Here is a 14,668-nt window from a genome sequence, read left to right as displayed (position 1 = left end):
TGACGAATAAAACTAGTTAATAAATTGCTTAATCAAGGGTCATATTAATCACATGCCCATAAAAATGTACCAATCCCAAGACAATGTCGCCAAATTGGTTTCTTCTTTCGTCGCTGTAATAAATTCAAGACGACATAAACCAGTGGCGAAAACCAGTAAATCCTCACATTTAAGAAGCTACAACATGTGAATGTGTATTTTCACACGACAAATTATTTATCCACATTTTTGACACATTTTCAAGATGGAATGATCATTGAAAAAATTGTTTCAGGACGAATGTTAACATCTAAATTTGATTAGCTTCATGTTTTTAATCAAATTTCTGACTCCACCGTCCAACCCTACTCACCTGGCCTTATTAAAGCTGGGAATTCTCAAGCTTCTTCTCCCTCCCAGTTCCGACTCGACGGCTCCGTCAGATCTGTATTAAAGCTGTCAGACATTAGATGGCAGTGTTGAGATGACGGCCCTGCTCCAATGGCAGTGACTGATGAGATAGATGAGCAGAGACTACAAATCCATGGGCAGAAATTAACCATATCCACTTAAAGGCTGTTATTTCTATCAAACACTGTTTACTGGTGTAACGTTCCACAAATACTTTATTAGTCTTTTCCTGCATGATGATAAAAGCACATTTATCCCTTTGATTTATCTTCATATGCTGGATTTAATGTGTCTGAAGTAGAGGACTTTACTTACTCATCTTCAGCAACTGGAACAGAGATCTGATCATATGGGGAGGATGATTCATGTCACACACACACACACACACACACACACACACACACACACACACACACACACACACACACACACACACACACCGGGTCCTCACTTTCACAAAATGTCCTCACTCCGTAGGTTGTAGGCTCAAACTGGTCCTCACAAAGATAGCTGTACAAGACTACACGCACACACTCTCTCTCACTGGCAGCCCCACTGAAATAGTGAGTTTAGCATATGTTTGTACCCGTGTTTGTTGAGGTACCCTGCCCAAATTCGTCCATGTGTGAGTCCCTATGAATAATTCATTAGCTGCATATTTGTGCCTCTGTTTTGTACGTAATTATTGTTAGTCACAAATTAAGTGTTTACTCACGCCGTCCTTGTCCGGGAGGAAATAGCTGCAACAGAGTGACAGTGTAATGATTGCAAACAAACGGGTGCCTATCTCAAAATGAGTCATCGCCATGGGTTACTAAATTGATGAAATTATTTTTTTTAAAGTTTGTATATGTGTTTGTGGTCCTCGCTAACATTATCTCTCTCTTCTCTCCTGTCTTTGCCTCAGGCTCCCACAAACGCAGTCACAGTTTGGGTGAGAAGGAGATCGGCCGTTCGCCGCCGTCTCCAGCTCCGGAACAGCACTTCAGAGACCGATCTAACACCCTGAGCGAGAAGCCCGCCCTGCCTGTCATCAGGGACAAGTACAAGGACCTGACTGGGGAAGTGGAGGTGAGGAGGGTGTTATCTGGTGCCTAGTAACCTCCAGACTTCAGCTCAATACTCAGGAAAATTGTCCTCTGTTCTGTTTTGTCTTTGTGTTCATTCGAGATAATTTTGTGCTGTGTTGTTGCAGGAGAGCGAACGCTACGCATACGAGTGGCAGAGGTGTCTGGAAAGTGCTCTGGAGGTTTGTATGTGTTTGTGTATTGTGTCTGACCTCGTCCCGTGGTGAGACTGTATTGTGAGAGGGACTATACTAAACAAACAGTAGAATAATTAAGGAGAGAAAAAGCCACTGAAATGCTTTTCAACCTGTTGTTAGTGAAGGACAATCAAATTATGTTTTAGGACAAATTGCTTATTTACCACCGGAAGCTTAACTGTAGGATTTAGGACATGGAAGGGATTGACCAATCAGATCAGACTGGGCTTCATCAGAGGGGGGGGTTGACAGAGACAGGAGCTTAAACCAAGTGTTTAAGACAGCGGCTGAAAAGAGGAGCTGCAGCAATGGACATTATGAGGAAAGTGATGTTTCCTGATCATTGGAGCATGTAAACCCTTTCAAATGAAAACTCTAATTATAAACCTGAATATCAGCAGAATTTGTCTTCTTCATATTCCAACAGTCAGTGAGACAGTGAACAAGACAAATCAGTCCCAGAAGAAGTTCGCAGTTGTCTCTTAGCCCAAATCTGGTCTGAATCAGTAATATATTTTTCTAGCAGGACACTTCTTAGCTGAGGTTGTAAGTGTGACAAACTGCTGGTCAACTGCTTTATGATAATGACGACCATGAGGAGCTGAAATTGTGTCTAAGCACTAACTCTGGTCTCTGTCTTCCTGCACTAAGGTCATCACCAAAGCTAACAACACCCTGAACAGCATCAGCAGCTCCTCCGTCTGCACCGAGGTCATCCAGTCTGCGCAGGGAATGGAGTACCTGCTGGGTGAGGAAACACACACCACAGTGCACCATTATACCGCCATACAAGCCAATGCTAGCTTCATTTTGTGAGCAAGAGGCTGTTAAAGAACTCTGTGAGTGGCCTCGACCCTGTGAAGGACACAGGGCCAAGGACTAGTTTAGAACAAGCTATGATGTGATGGCTTATCTCTGCCTGGTCTGACAAGGTCCTGCTCCCTTATTGTGTTTCTCTGCTTTTAACGAGCTATGAGCGACAAACGTGTCACAGCAACTGAAACACAGAAAATGGAACACAAAAGAGCAACTAAACATTATATTTATAATTTTGTGGTTATTATATTTCTCTCTCTCAGGTGTGGTGGAAGTGTACCGCGTCACCAGGCGTGTGGAGCTGGGCATCAAGGCGACGGCAGTGAGCTCTGAGAAACTGCAACAGTTGCTGAAGGACATCAGCCGTGTATGGAACAACCTCACGGGCTTCATGTCGCTGGCCAAGCTCGCTGTAAGACACTCGAAAAATAATAAATCTACCAGAGAGCGAGACAGTTGCAAAGCTCAGAAAACTGTTATTCATGTATACAGCTGCTTTCACTGTGTTCTATCACCACCCAGACTTGTTTACATGCTCATGTGCAGGTTACTCAAGAACACATGGTAATAGAGTATTGAAGTTCAATTCACAATAGACTGGCTGCCAATAACATAATGAAGTGTTAGTGAATCCAGTGTTGTGTTTGTGTTTCTGTTCGTGCCTGTGTGTAGCCTCATGAAAGCTCCCTAGATTTCTCCTCCTGTATTCTGAGGCACGGCATCAAGAATGCCAAGGAGCTGGCATGTGGAGTGTGTCTGCTCAACGTCGATTCACGCAGCAAGGTGTGTAAACACACACACACACACACACACACACACACACACACACACACACACACACACACACACACACACACACACACACACACACACACACACACACAAGCAAACAAAATAACTGTTAAATTAAATGTTCTTCTCATCATCAGCAAGTAACGACTGACATTTCTTTGACTTTGAAACATCTTGCAGAACAAAGAAGAAAGCACTATTGGACGTCTGTTTAAACGAGTATGAAACTGTCAACCTAATTTCATCCCACGCTGTCCCACTGGGGGCCTGGGGGTCCTATTCTCTTACCAATAAGCCCAGCGGGGGCCAAAGTGACTCAGTTCCAGTGCCTGGAAACACAGTATATTAACCAAAAACACACGTATATTGACTGTTCACTAAACCCCACCAACACTAGTTATTGACAGTAACTCGGGCTGTTTCATTCTCCCACAGGTCAAACACAGTAAAGTTTAGAATCAGGGCAGATTTACCACCAAAAGCTCTCGGTATCTTTTCAGTGGTTCATTGATTTCAAACAGAAGTGGACACGAGCGGCTTCTCATTTCCAGCCAGTGACCATCGATTTTTCGTTGACTAAAAAGAAGCCAACATTCATTTCATGAATTGATTTGAAAATCTTGTCTGTGAAAAGAATGTTTTTATGTGTCAATGTTTCCAGTTCATTTGTACCAGATGTTTTTAAAACTTTCAGTGAAAAAGTGAGCATCCTCACTATCTGATGAACCAGGTCGAAGACTTGTAAGTCTTTCCAAAAAGTATGTTGCAGTTTTACGATGTAAACTTATTTCATGTAACAGTGGCTGGTGTGTAAAACTTCCACCAAATCCCACAAAGAGAAGGACAGAGCTGCTCATGTGAGACTCAACTCCTGAGAAATACGACTCAGCCAATAGACTTGTATAGACGACACAGGCACCTTGTGTCTAGTTACAGTTGCCTATTATTGGCTAATCACAGAGGGTGGGGTTTAGCAAACTGTCAATGTAGGTCATTGTCTCCCGGCGTTTATACAGAAAGTGTCCAGGGATAATGATGTGTGTGCTCTTGAAATAAGTGAGGGAGCAGCGTTGTCACTTTGGCACCTCAGGGTGGGATTTTACACTCTGGGATTGGTTCTTCAAGACCACCAACACTTTGTCTTGGAAGGGTTTCATTTTCGCTTCTGTCGCCTCCATCTCGAGGTTTCTCCTCCCCTCTCTGACTTTCTGCTAACAACCCTCAGTGTTTCTGCTCACTTATTTACTCTGACTGGGGCACTATGTGCAGAATCACTCTGTGTCTAACTCCTCACCTCCGGTGGCTGTGATTCTCTTCGACGTGGGCCATTAATGGTATTCACACACCCTGCAGGTTTCGAGGGCAGGGTGGCGGTGCTGATTGTTTCTTGTGTTCCCTCCGCTGCTCCGCCAGAGCCAGATGGTTGGTGCGGGCAAGATATGGCTGACTGAGAGGCATCTAGGCTGCGAGCAGATGTGGCTTACGCATTAGTCATAAGCAGGGAGTGCAGCTGATAATAGACCTGAGCACACAAACACACTCTCGCTCACACCTCTGACTCTTGCGTGCATACAGCCAGGCTGAAATTAATGCAGTTTTATTTTGTTCTCTGTGCCACTAGCATGAGATTAATAACCCATCTTTTAATTACATTTTTGGCAGAGCCTCACTGGTAAGAATGCATAAAAGCCAAGTGGAGAATAGCAACCCCTCAGAGTATAATGAAGTGAAAAAACACGTTGGCTTCAGCAGACGCCGCTGATTGTTGCATTGTCCTTTAGTGAAGAGGCACTGATTTGTTTTTCTACCAGAGGTACAGAAGGGTGGAGCTGTTGATGTGCCAGTGGCTTTAAAGAAATGTGAAAAACGCTTGACGGATTAATGGCTCCTGCTCAATTCATGCTGTGAATTTTAATTTTTTTAATAAATGGTCATGATTTATTGATACAAATTCAGCCAAATAATCATATTGTAATATTTAGTCAGGGCTGAAGATCTCAGTCTCACCCTGGTCCTGTTGGGGCAGTAGTTTTGGGTCGGCTGGAGGCCGGGATGGGCGACCGGCAGCTGCTTAATCTGATCTCAGTGTGCGACTCAAAGGCAGCAGCAGTTTTAAAGTTTTATCATAAGCGATACTCCTCAGCTAATGAGGCTCCAGCTCCTCCGCTAAATGATAAATGCTAATTTGAGCAATTATAGGGAGAAGCACTTGAAAAGGATTTTAAGTTGAATAATTTAGCATTTCTGGCTATTTATATTAATGCAGGTCCTGAAGCGCCTCAAGGATTTAGACTGATTATTGAGTGTGTGCGGTGTTGATCGTGGAGCTGATTCGAGTTTCGATCCAAACTTTGACACTTTAATCTGTGAATGTTCAATGTCTCGACAACATTTAGCTTCATAAATCTGTTGTTAGTTTGCCCATCCCAATCGCAGCATGCTTTGATGGGGCAGGTTAGCAGGGTTCTTACACGGCTAAAGGAATAATAACCAGATCTGAAAAGTCTGGGAATTGATCAAATCCATTTCCCCCCCAAAAAAGATGAACAAAAACTCATCACAAATGATTGTAGATTTCCCTGCTATTTTCCCCTGTACTGAATATTTACAACGGACAGATCCATGGGTTGTCCTGCACTTCTGCCATTATTGCGGTGGAGAGCTGAACAGAAAATGTTTTCACTGACAGTGAAAGCAGAGATGTTTTATGGTTAATCACAGTTATTAGATGCCTCCTCTTAGCAGATAAAGCTGGCTTTTACTGGGTCTCGAAACTGTCTGGAACTGGTCGTAACAAAGGTTTTGTGAGATACTAATTCCGAAGAACTGTGTCTGTCCAGTCCACAGCCCACATTAGCTCATTAATACCAGCAGGAGCTAAATTCAAGCTTATAATTTAAATCATTAAACATAATTATTTCTTGCATTGTAATCACAAGAAATGTGACATTTCCTTAAAATAAGAATAGGGCTGAAACTACCCATTACTGCCATTTTAGACTAAGGATTTTTTTATATATTTACTATAATTAACTACAAATGTCAGAAAATGGTTTTAAAATCTCCACTGGTTCTAAATCAGAAGCACATGACACATTAAAGGTGGGATTTTGTCTGGTAAACACAACGGATCGCACTGTTTCCAGTGGCTCCTGTTTCCAGTGGCTCCTGGTCGCGTCTTTGTCGGCAAGTTGCATCAGAATATAGATAAAAACCTGAGGATTTAATAATAATAATCTAGATTTAGTGACTTTTCCATTCAACAGAACAGCCCATTTGTTGAAACTGTTATAACAATGGCTGTGACAAGTGGTTATTTTCTCCAAAGATTAATCTGGCCATTTAAAAAAACAAAATACACAATATTTTCTTCAAATGTCCAAAATATTGTGTTGTGTTTTGATCAATCAGTCGACAAATCAACTTATTGTTTCAGCTTTTTTTTAGCTCTGTTTTATTGAAAGGAAAAAATCCTTAAACAATCCAATTCTTCTTCATCCCTGTGTTATTTGTGGGTTTACTAGAGAAAGTGCCTTCGCAGTAATGGCAGCTTGTTTACTTCCACCTACGGCCCAGATGTGTCGATTAACAACAGTAACCGAGCTCTGATGCTATGAACGTACCTTCCACAGACTCAAATTTTCGATCAATAATAAAGATCAATCGCCTCAGAAAACGTGTCCGAACCCTGAACAACTCCGATTCTTTGATGTTTTCACCCCCAGACGTTCTGGTGAGCGGGAGCTCTGTCCGGCTGAAACAGTTTATCTCGCTGTTTGCTCTGCTTGTGTTTGTCATTCTGTGCACACGTTTCTTTGCTCCGGGCTCTGCATGAATATGCCTCAACATGTTGACTCCTTATGCTTACAGGCATTGACTAAAAACAATGACAGCAAGTCAAGGGTAATTATGCCTTTTTTATTTTTTTATTCCTATAAGAATATCAGATAATATAGAACAGCAGAGTGTAGATTCAAAGCCGATTTTAATATCTAATCAGGCGGTGGCTCAGTCTGGCTCCTCAGCGTTTAAATGCAGCTACAAAGGTCAGGTGAATCAGCAGTCGCTCATTTATCTCACCAGCTCCAGGTTGGAGAGCCTGAATACCCGGGCTCTTGTTTCAGAGGTTTAATTACAAACAGCACCAGTTTAAATCATGCAGGTGTCATGAAGGTGAAGTCTGAGAGAAGTTGGAGAGTTTGAGAAGGAAAGGCTCTGCAGTGAGAACAGGAGGTTATACAGTGCGTCATTGTGTGACCACCCTCTAACATTTCCAGCGTTGGAAGTCCCAAGAGCAGAGAGAAGTAGGTCAGGGCACAAAAGACCTCTGACAGGAGGGCGGGAGAAGGAGTGGAAGTGTGTTGAGTTCAGCGTGAGAAAGTCCTTCATCCAGCGGGCAGGTGGAAGAGACGTATCTGGCTTCACGGTGTGTTGTGGTTGTTTTCTATGGAGCTGTTGCTTTCCTGAATGTGTCCCCTCTCCTCCTGTGTGGGAGGCTCTGATTCACTGCACATGACTCATCCCTCTCTCTCTCTGGCTCCAGCTCCAGTATTTCACCGGGGATGCAAACTCTCAAACCGCACGTCGCACACATTAGCATCTCCTGATTGCACACACTGTGCTACAGCTGGGACCAGTGAACACGCCGACTCGCAGAGTGAGAGTCAGAGCTCCGTGTTTCAAATTCAAATTCATTCGTTAATTGTCGGTGAAAACATAATTTACAGCGACAAACGTTTTTTGAGAAGTGTTCAGCTGCTGCATCACCTTGCTCGTTCATTACGGTTATTAAAATTTAGATTTGTTGCGATGAAACACTTACACGAGCAGATGCAGCCAAATATGTATCTGAGTCCGTGTTGGGTCTTAGCTCCCCGTGTCTCTTTCAGTGTCATGTGGGGAACATTTATTTATTCTGCCACAATCACAGAAACACCAAGGAGGCCGTGTTGTCTCCGCAGGTCTCTTCAGTAGCAAAGTGTGTCACAGCACCAAGGAACCTGCTGCTTTGAATTCAGACATGAGTCAGAAAACAGTGTTAATATTCAGGTTTGCTGAAAGTCTGTAGATTTGTTTATTCGGTTTCTACACAGTCATTTAAATTTAGACGTGATCAGTGATATGTTCACAGCATGGGGCTCGTGCATCAGCTCTAAAGAGATTTACACTTGTTTTGTATTATTTAAGTGAGGTTTTCACCCTCGTTTTTTCCCCCCAAGGACTTACAAACATTTTCATACAGGCCATTTTAACAAAGTGGAAAGTAAAACTTTTGAGTCTTTCCTAGTAGACATTGCAAGACCCTGCAAATCTAAATCCTCTTTTACCAGAGGTGGCTTTTCTCATGCATAACTTTGCTGGGATGTGCTGCAGGGTCATGAACATAGAAGCTGAGCTGTGGCACCGCTGTGCTCAGGAAAGATGTGATTCATGCTCTGAATCAACATTTGTGACCTTATTTAACGATGTAGGAGGTCGATCAATCACAAGTGTGTTTGTAGTGATTCCTGCAGGTAAGCAGTGATGAAATGAAGTATAACAGCAGAGCAGAGTGAGCACTGAAGAGACAATCTATCTATGAGAACTAAACTGTGCACTAGATCTTTATTCTATGCACTATTAGGACTGTTAGTCTTTTTTTAATAATCATCATCACTAACTTTTTTTCATTGCAACTCTGCTTATCTCAAAGGCAGAATAGACATTGTGTGATTTCGTTTCTACTTCATTTTCCTTGCTTAATTTCTTTGATCAAATATTCAATAAATGTGATTTTTAAATGAAGTTTGAACGCGATTTGATTTCGCTAATCAGAGGCTACACAGATGGTTATTTAGCAGTTAGCAGGACCATTGTCTCTCCATATAAGTAGATGATGCACACTGTGAAAAGTTAAGGGTAACATAGCTTTAGTTATGCATCTCTTCAGTAGCAGTAAGTTGTCACATAGCAGTCACTGCAGTTTAGTTTTAATATGATCTTAGTTTTATTTTTTCACATTATTTGTATGGGATATTTTTTTTTGATGTTGAGGTAGAGTGTCAAAAAGTCCGGCTGTGTTTTTAAACTCTATTTTCCAACTTGTAGTCCCTCTGTTGTTATTAGTGCTGCAGTAGAGTGTAGACATCTATCTTCCTCCTGTGCGCACGGATGGATTTCTCGCCTTTCGTGATTCGGGGGTTTCTCATATTTCACCCTTTCACTCTGACAGGCGTTCAACTCTGAGACGGACAACTTCAGGCTGCTGTATGGGCGCCACCAGTACCACGCCAGCTGTGCCAATTTCTGGATTAACTGTGTGGAGCCCAAACCCCCGGGCCTCATCCTGCCTGACCTGCTCTGAGCTTGAGCTGCGGCTGCCATGGTAACAAGACACGGGCTAATCACCATCAGATAGGTGGAGCCGCCGCGGGGGGCGCTCACCTTGGGCAGAAAGCGAAAGGAGGACGTTTGAAGTCACTGGATCCCTCTGTATTTATTGTTTTATATCCTCAAACCTCCTTTTCCGTCACACTTTAGTGAACTTAGGCTGCGTTCACGTCCTCTTTCTAAATATTTACCATCCGTGGTGTTATTGTTACTCCTTTGCCCTCTCATCATATCACCTTTAACATGTAGGTCAACTGTAAAACTGAAGGTGATTTAATTTAATGATGCTCTGTCAGATGATTTCCACGGCAGCAGAATAAATAATCGTATTTATAAGGTGTGCAATATGATGAGAAACACTGGCGGAGGACGTCTGTAAACATCTTTTTAATGTCACTTGTTGCTTCTGTTTGAGAGGAATTCTATTCATGACTTCCTTTATTCCCCTTGGAACCCGAGCTGCTGGATGACGAGCCTCTTATCGTGCTTGAATTACGTTCCTTGGGTCTGTTGTGATGAAACTCTGTGGCTGTTGTGGTTTTACTATCTTCTTGTAAATCTTCAGCATTCGAACCATCTCTGCTGTGCTGGAAGGCAGACGTCTACCTTTTTATGATCTGTGTTGAATGAACTGCTTTGAATGTCTTTTGCACTGTCTGACCTGATACCGGGTATTTAAATTGTATTTTATAGGCATTTGTGATTCCGGGACTTGAAGGGAACTACGTTAACGGTTGTGCATTTTTCTGTCTTGGTGTTGTGTGCAAAAACAAACCTGAAAGTCTGGAAGGAAGTTGACTGTGATTCTGAACTCAAATTGCAGAAGCACTTTTTGTATGTTACAGTTTCATGCTGTAGCAGTGCAGTAATGACTAACTGTAATGTGAATGTGAAGTAAATAAATCAGTATGCATATGGTTTAAAGTGTCACGGATTATTATTTTGGTCAGAGAGAATGGGTTCAAAAGTTTCAAAATAAAACTCACATGACCTTATGTACTACATTTTATAAATTAAGAGCCACAGTATCAAGGTCCCGCTGATACACGCTCTCAACCAATCATCACCTCTCAATCATTAAGTGTCAAACCATTTTTATAATATTAAATTATTAATTAAAAAAACAAACTTAACATGAACATGTGAACAAACACGTGGAATAAAAAATACCTAACAGTACAGAAACAATTTGAGGAATAATTATTTAATATGCAATGTGATTTTATTTTATTTTTTTGTCACATCTGATAACATGGAGGAGGCGAGGTATATAAACTTATATTGCAGCCAGCCACCAGGGGGCAATCAAGATGTTTTGGCTTCACTTTTGGGAGCTGTCATGTCGTCCAATGTTACTGATGACTAATTAGCTGTACAAGTAAATAAAGAAAGGAATAGAGGAACTTTTTACATGAGTGATTACATTTTTTTTGCTGTATTTACTTTTACACTTTGGGATTTTTTTATAGATTAAATTAATTAGAAATATATAATTAAGGAGCTAGGTAGGAGCCATGCTAATTTAGTTTCCTGCTAGCATCAATCTTCTCATCTACCTTTTGTTCGACTCCCCAAATATCGACCAACCCCTTTAGCTTTAAAATCTGCTTTTTTTTTCTTTTCGGGTTGTGAAAACGATTTTCTGGTAACCAACAACCACTTTGAATTTCCACAGCCATTTCATTTACTTTTCATTCTCCCTCCTCGCCCAGGAAGCGTCTTCCTCCAAATTAATGAATGTTTCTGCACATTTTAGCTCGATAGTTTCACTCAATAATGTACTTTCTCTGCGGCCAGGAGAGGCCTCATCTCCAGCACTTCTCAACAAAATGGAATAAATTCCCCTTCCACCAGCCCGCTGGGCCCATCGCCGGCGGGCTGAGCTCAGCCAATGAAATGAGACGTCTGGGGGCTCCGGTGAAACCAGTCTCATTATCGCTCTCACTTGTGTTCAGGTGTTTTCTCCAACATCCATTTTATCTCTTGCCGTTCCCTAATTCATTTCGTGCAGAAAATGAATTCCCCTCCTCTCACGCTGAACACCGGGATTACAGAAAATTCCAAATGCTGAAATCTTACTGAGGGAAGCTGTGTAATTTGAATTGCAGCCAGCCTCTCACCTCCCTGTGCCTGTCATCCTCACGCCTGTGCTGCTGAAACCGTGGCTCCGGGACAGAAGTGAGATTACAGTGATACTGGGCTGTATTGACCGCTGCTCTCTGGTATTTCGTGGCCGTGGTCCATCACATTATTGATTTTAAAAGAGCTGCCTCTGCACATCAAGTTCATTTGAATTTAAAATCCCTGCGTCCTGAAATGTTGGTTGGACAGAACAAGACATTTAAAGACAGCATCTTGGTCTCTGGGTAATGGTTGAGGAGATTTCTCACTGTTGTCTCACATATTACAGACGGAATGATTAATTGATTGAAACAACATGTGATAGAATATCTGATACTGAAAAGAAGTACTTGTGTGTGTTTTCAGTGGTGGAAGAGAAACGCAGATCATTTACTTCAGTAACACTGAAGCGATGTACAAATCCTACATTCAACTCTTGTGTGGTTTTGTTGTGCTTAAAGCGTCAAATGACAAAATGTCATCATGCAGATTTTCTCTTTTCCCACTGATACACAGTATATTCGATTATTATTTTTACCTCCACCAAAAGGTTTGTTTGTTTGTTTGTTTACCAGGATTACGCAAAAAGGACAGAATCGATTTCTATGATTCCATGGTGCAGATCTGAATCGGGGGGTGGATCTGGATATTTTTCAACATTTTATGTGATTTCTCAGAGAATAATTCATGGATCTTTATGAGAAAAATCTGACATGTTCTGGGGATCAATATTTATGAATATGTGGTGCAGATCCATACAAAAATCTAGATCTAGTGAATTTAAATGTGGTTTAATAAGACCTTGGCTGCGGAGGAGATATGAGCTCTTGTGTCATTCTAGTTACTGGTGCATTTAGTTTAGGACTTTAAATACTTTGTAAAATGTTGTAGTTGAACCAGTTTTTAAATATTTAAGAAATGTAAACATGAAGCAAACATCTGTATCTTGAAAACAAGACAAAATAAGTTACAGTATGTCCCTGCACGAAAAAGATATTGCACGAAAAAGATATTTTTCGTGCAGGTTTGAATGTTGTTTTTCTTACTCTTTTTCTCATCTTTTATAAAGAAAATAGGATCAGATTTACAACTAAAATAGCTTCATCAGACACTTCATCCTGTTAGAAAAGCAGCAAATATCTTGCATGAAAAATAACCTAAATAAAAAGGTAAGTAACTATAGCTGTCAAATGTAGTGAAGTATATATATAACAATATTTCCCTCTGAAACGTAGCAGAGTAGAAATAATGCAAATACTCAAATGAAGTACATGTACCTCAGTACTTGATTTGCTTTCCGCCACTATCAGCTTTTATTATACTCCTGCTTCAGCTCTACTTTTTTATTCCCTTTACATGAGGCACTGACAGTATTTAAAAACTCCTCTGGGACGATTGTTCACGTGCTGTTGGCCGTCATACAAGCACTTTTCTCTGTGTAGCTGTTCCCTTGTAACTGTTCGGGGACTAAAAAGTAAAAAAAATACTTTCAATTAACTTCCAACAGTTGGAGCATAAAGTATGTTGCAGGGAGCTGTCAAACTAGAACTATAACAAGCTCCAATGTGCAGCAGCAGTCCAAGCAGCACATGTTTATTAATAACCAGCTTTCTGAGAGTCTAGTTAAAATGGAAACGCAGGATCGACAACTATTGCTACGGGAATGGTGCTGAGGCTCCTGCTGATTATAGTGAATTATTCAAAGCTGTATAATTTGAAGCGAGAGAGAAACCATGACTCAGTGATTCATTGCAACCTACAGCAGAGGATCGTATTGTGAGATTGAAGTCAAATCTGCACAGACAGATATTACATTCAGAAACAATGACAGAGCCACAGGATTTTATAAATATTATGTTCACAGGCAAAAATGCCCTTGAGAACAACCCAACAATTATTATTATTATTATTATTATTATTATTATTTGTAGTAGTAGTAGTGGTAGTCATACAAAACTGAGATTATTGGTTTATTTACTCTAATTGTAGGAGGAAGAAGTATTTAAACAATTTGACGTTTTTTTCCTCAAAAATCTAATGTAAAATTTTTGGTCTATTCAACATGAGCTTTGACTTTTTAGTTTGGTTCATGTCCCATCCACCAACATGGAGGAGGCAGGATTTATGACCCATGCTGCAGTCGGCCACCAGGGGCTGATTGAGATACTTTGGCTTCACTTTTAGGAAGAAGACAAGTCGTCCATCTTTATTTACAACCAATGGGCAGCACTTACGTACAAAAGTTCAAGTTAATATAGTTATGTCAATATTAGTATTAATAAATATTATTTCAGGTTCTCAAACGGGAGGATTTGATGCTGAATTAAAGGTTTTGAATGATTATATATCGAGTAGCTTCCCGTTGGGTTTGTCGGGTGGATAAAAGCTCTGGAGACGCCATCATGTGCTTGAGGACGTTGACATTTTATCATCTGAACATTAATGATGAATGTAAAATGAAAATGAGAATAACACACGACAGTTTGCTGCAGCTCACCAGTGTCGGACGCCTCCTGCTGCGTTGAGCTGTCATCTGAACGTCGCCTCCTGAAACTTCCATCAGCGCCGTTGGTTCTGCGTGGCCCGCACCGCTGGAGCCTGGTCCGCTCCGATGCTCAGGAAGATGCAAATGGCTCCGCTTACCACTTTAATGATATTTGGTAATATCCTTCTGCTAGTGAAGGATGTGTTTACATTTAGCTTTTGACTCTGCCCTGAACATTTCTGCTCACATGAACACAGGGAGGAGGAGGAGGAGGAGGAGGAGGAGAAGAAGAAGAAGAAGAAGAAGAAGAAGAAGAAGAAGAAGAAGAAGAAGAAGAAGAAGAAAAGGATTCCATTTTTATTTGTTTTGCTCGGAGAGAATAGTGCAGTGTATAATTTGGGCCCATCGCTTGAGTGTCCCCTCAGTGGTTG

At 41.3% G+C, this 14,668-nt stretch overlaps 1 protein-coding gene across 6 annotated transcripts in view; it reads left to right on the top strand.

Moving 5' to 3' along the window:
- synrg (synergin, gamma) overlaps positions 1-10,555 on the top strand; it is a 33,524-nt gene extending 22,969 nt beyond the window's left edge. For 3 of the 6 annotated variants that reach the window (XM_034603729.1, XM_034603728.1, XM_034603724.1), the window contains 8 exons: positions 1,298-1,461; positions 1,586-1,639; positions 2,306-2,402; positions 2,734-2,882; positions 3,143-3,253; positions 3,443-3,481; positions 7,133-7,165; positions 9,474-10,555. In XM_034603729.1, coding sequence (XP_034459620.1) covers positions 1,298-1,461; positions 1,586-1,639; positions 2,306-2,402; positions 2,734-2,882; positions 3,143-3,253; positions 3,443-3,481; positions 7,133-7,165; positions 9,474-9,605 — 779 coding nt within the window. In that variant the 3' untranslated portion in view covers positions 9,606-10,555. The remainder of the gene's footprint in view (positions 1-1,297; positions 1,462-1,585; positions 1,640-2,305; positions 2,403-2,733; positions 2,883-3,142; positions 3,254-3,442; positions 3,482-7,132; positions 7,166-9,473) is intronic. The other 3 variants (XM_034603726.1, XM_034603727.1, XM_034603730.1) reach the window with 3 other exon arrangements.
- Positions 10,556-14,668: the final 4,113 nt, after the last annotated feature.

This window comes from Hippoglossus hippoglossus, chromosome 13 (genome assembly GCF_009819705.1).
Source record: "Hippoglossus hippoglossus isolate fHipHip1 chromosome 13, fHipHip1.pri, whole genome shotgun sequence".
Taxonomy (NCBI): domain Eukaryota; kingdom Metazoa; phylum Chordata; class Actinopteri; order Pleuronectiformes; family Pleuronectidae; genus Hippoglossus; species Hippoglossus hippoglossus.
The sequence above is the reverse complement of the archived record's forward strand: the minus strand, read 5'-3'. Positions and strand labels throughout refer to the sequence as shown.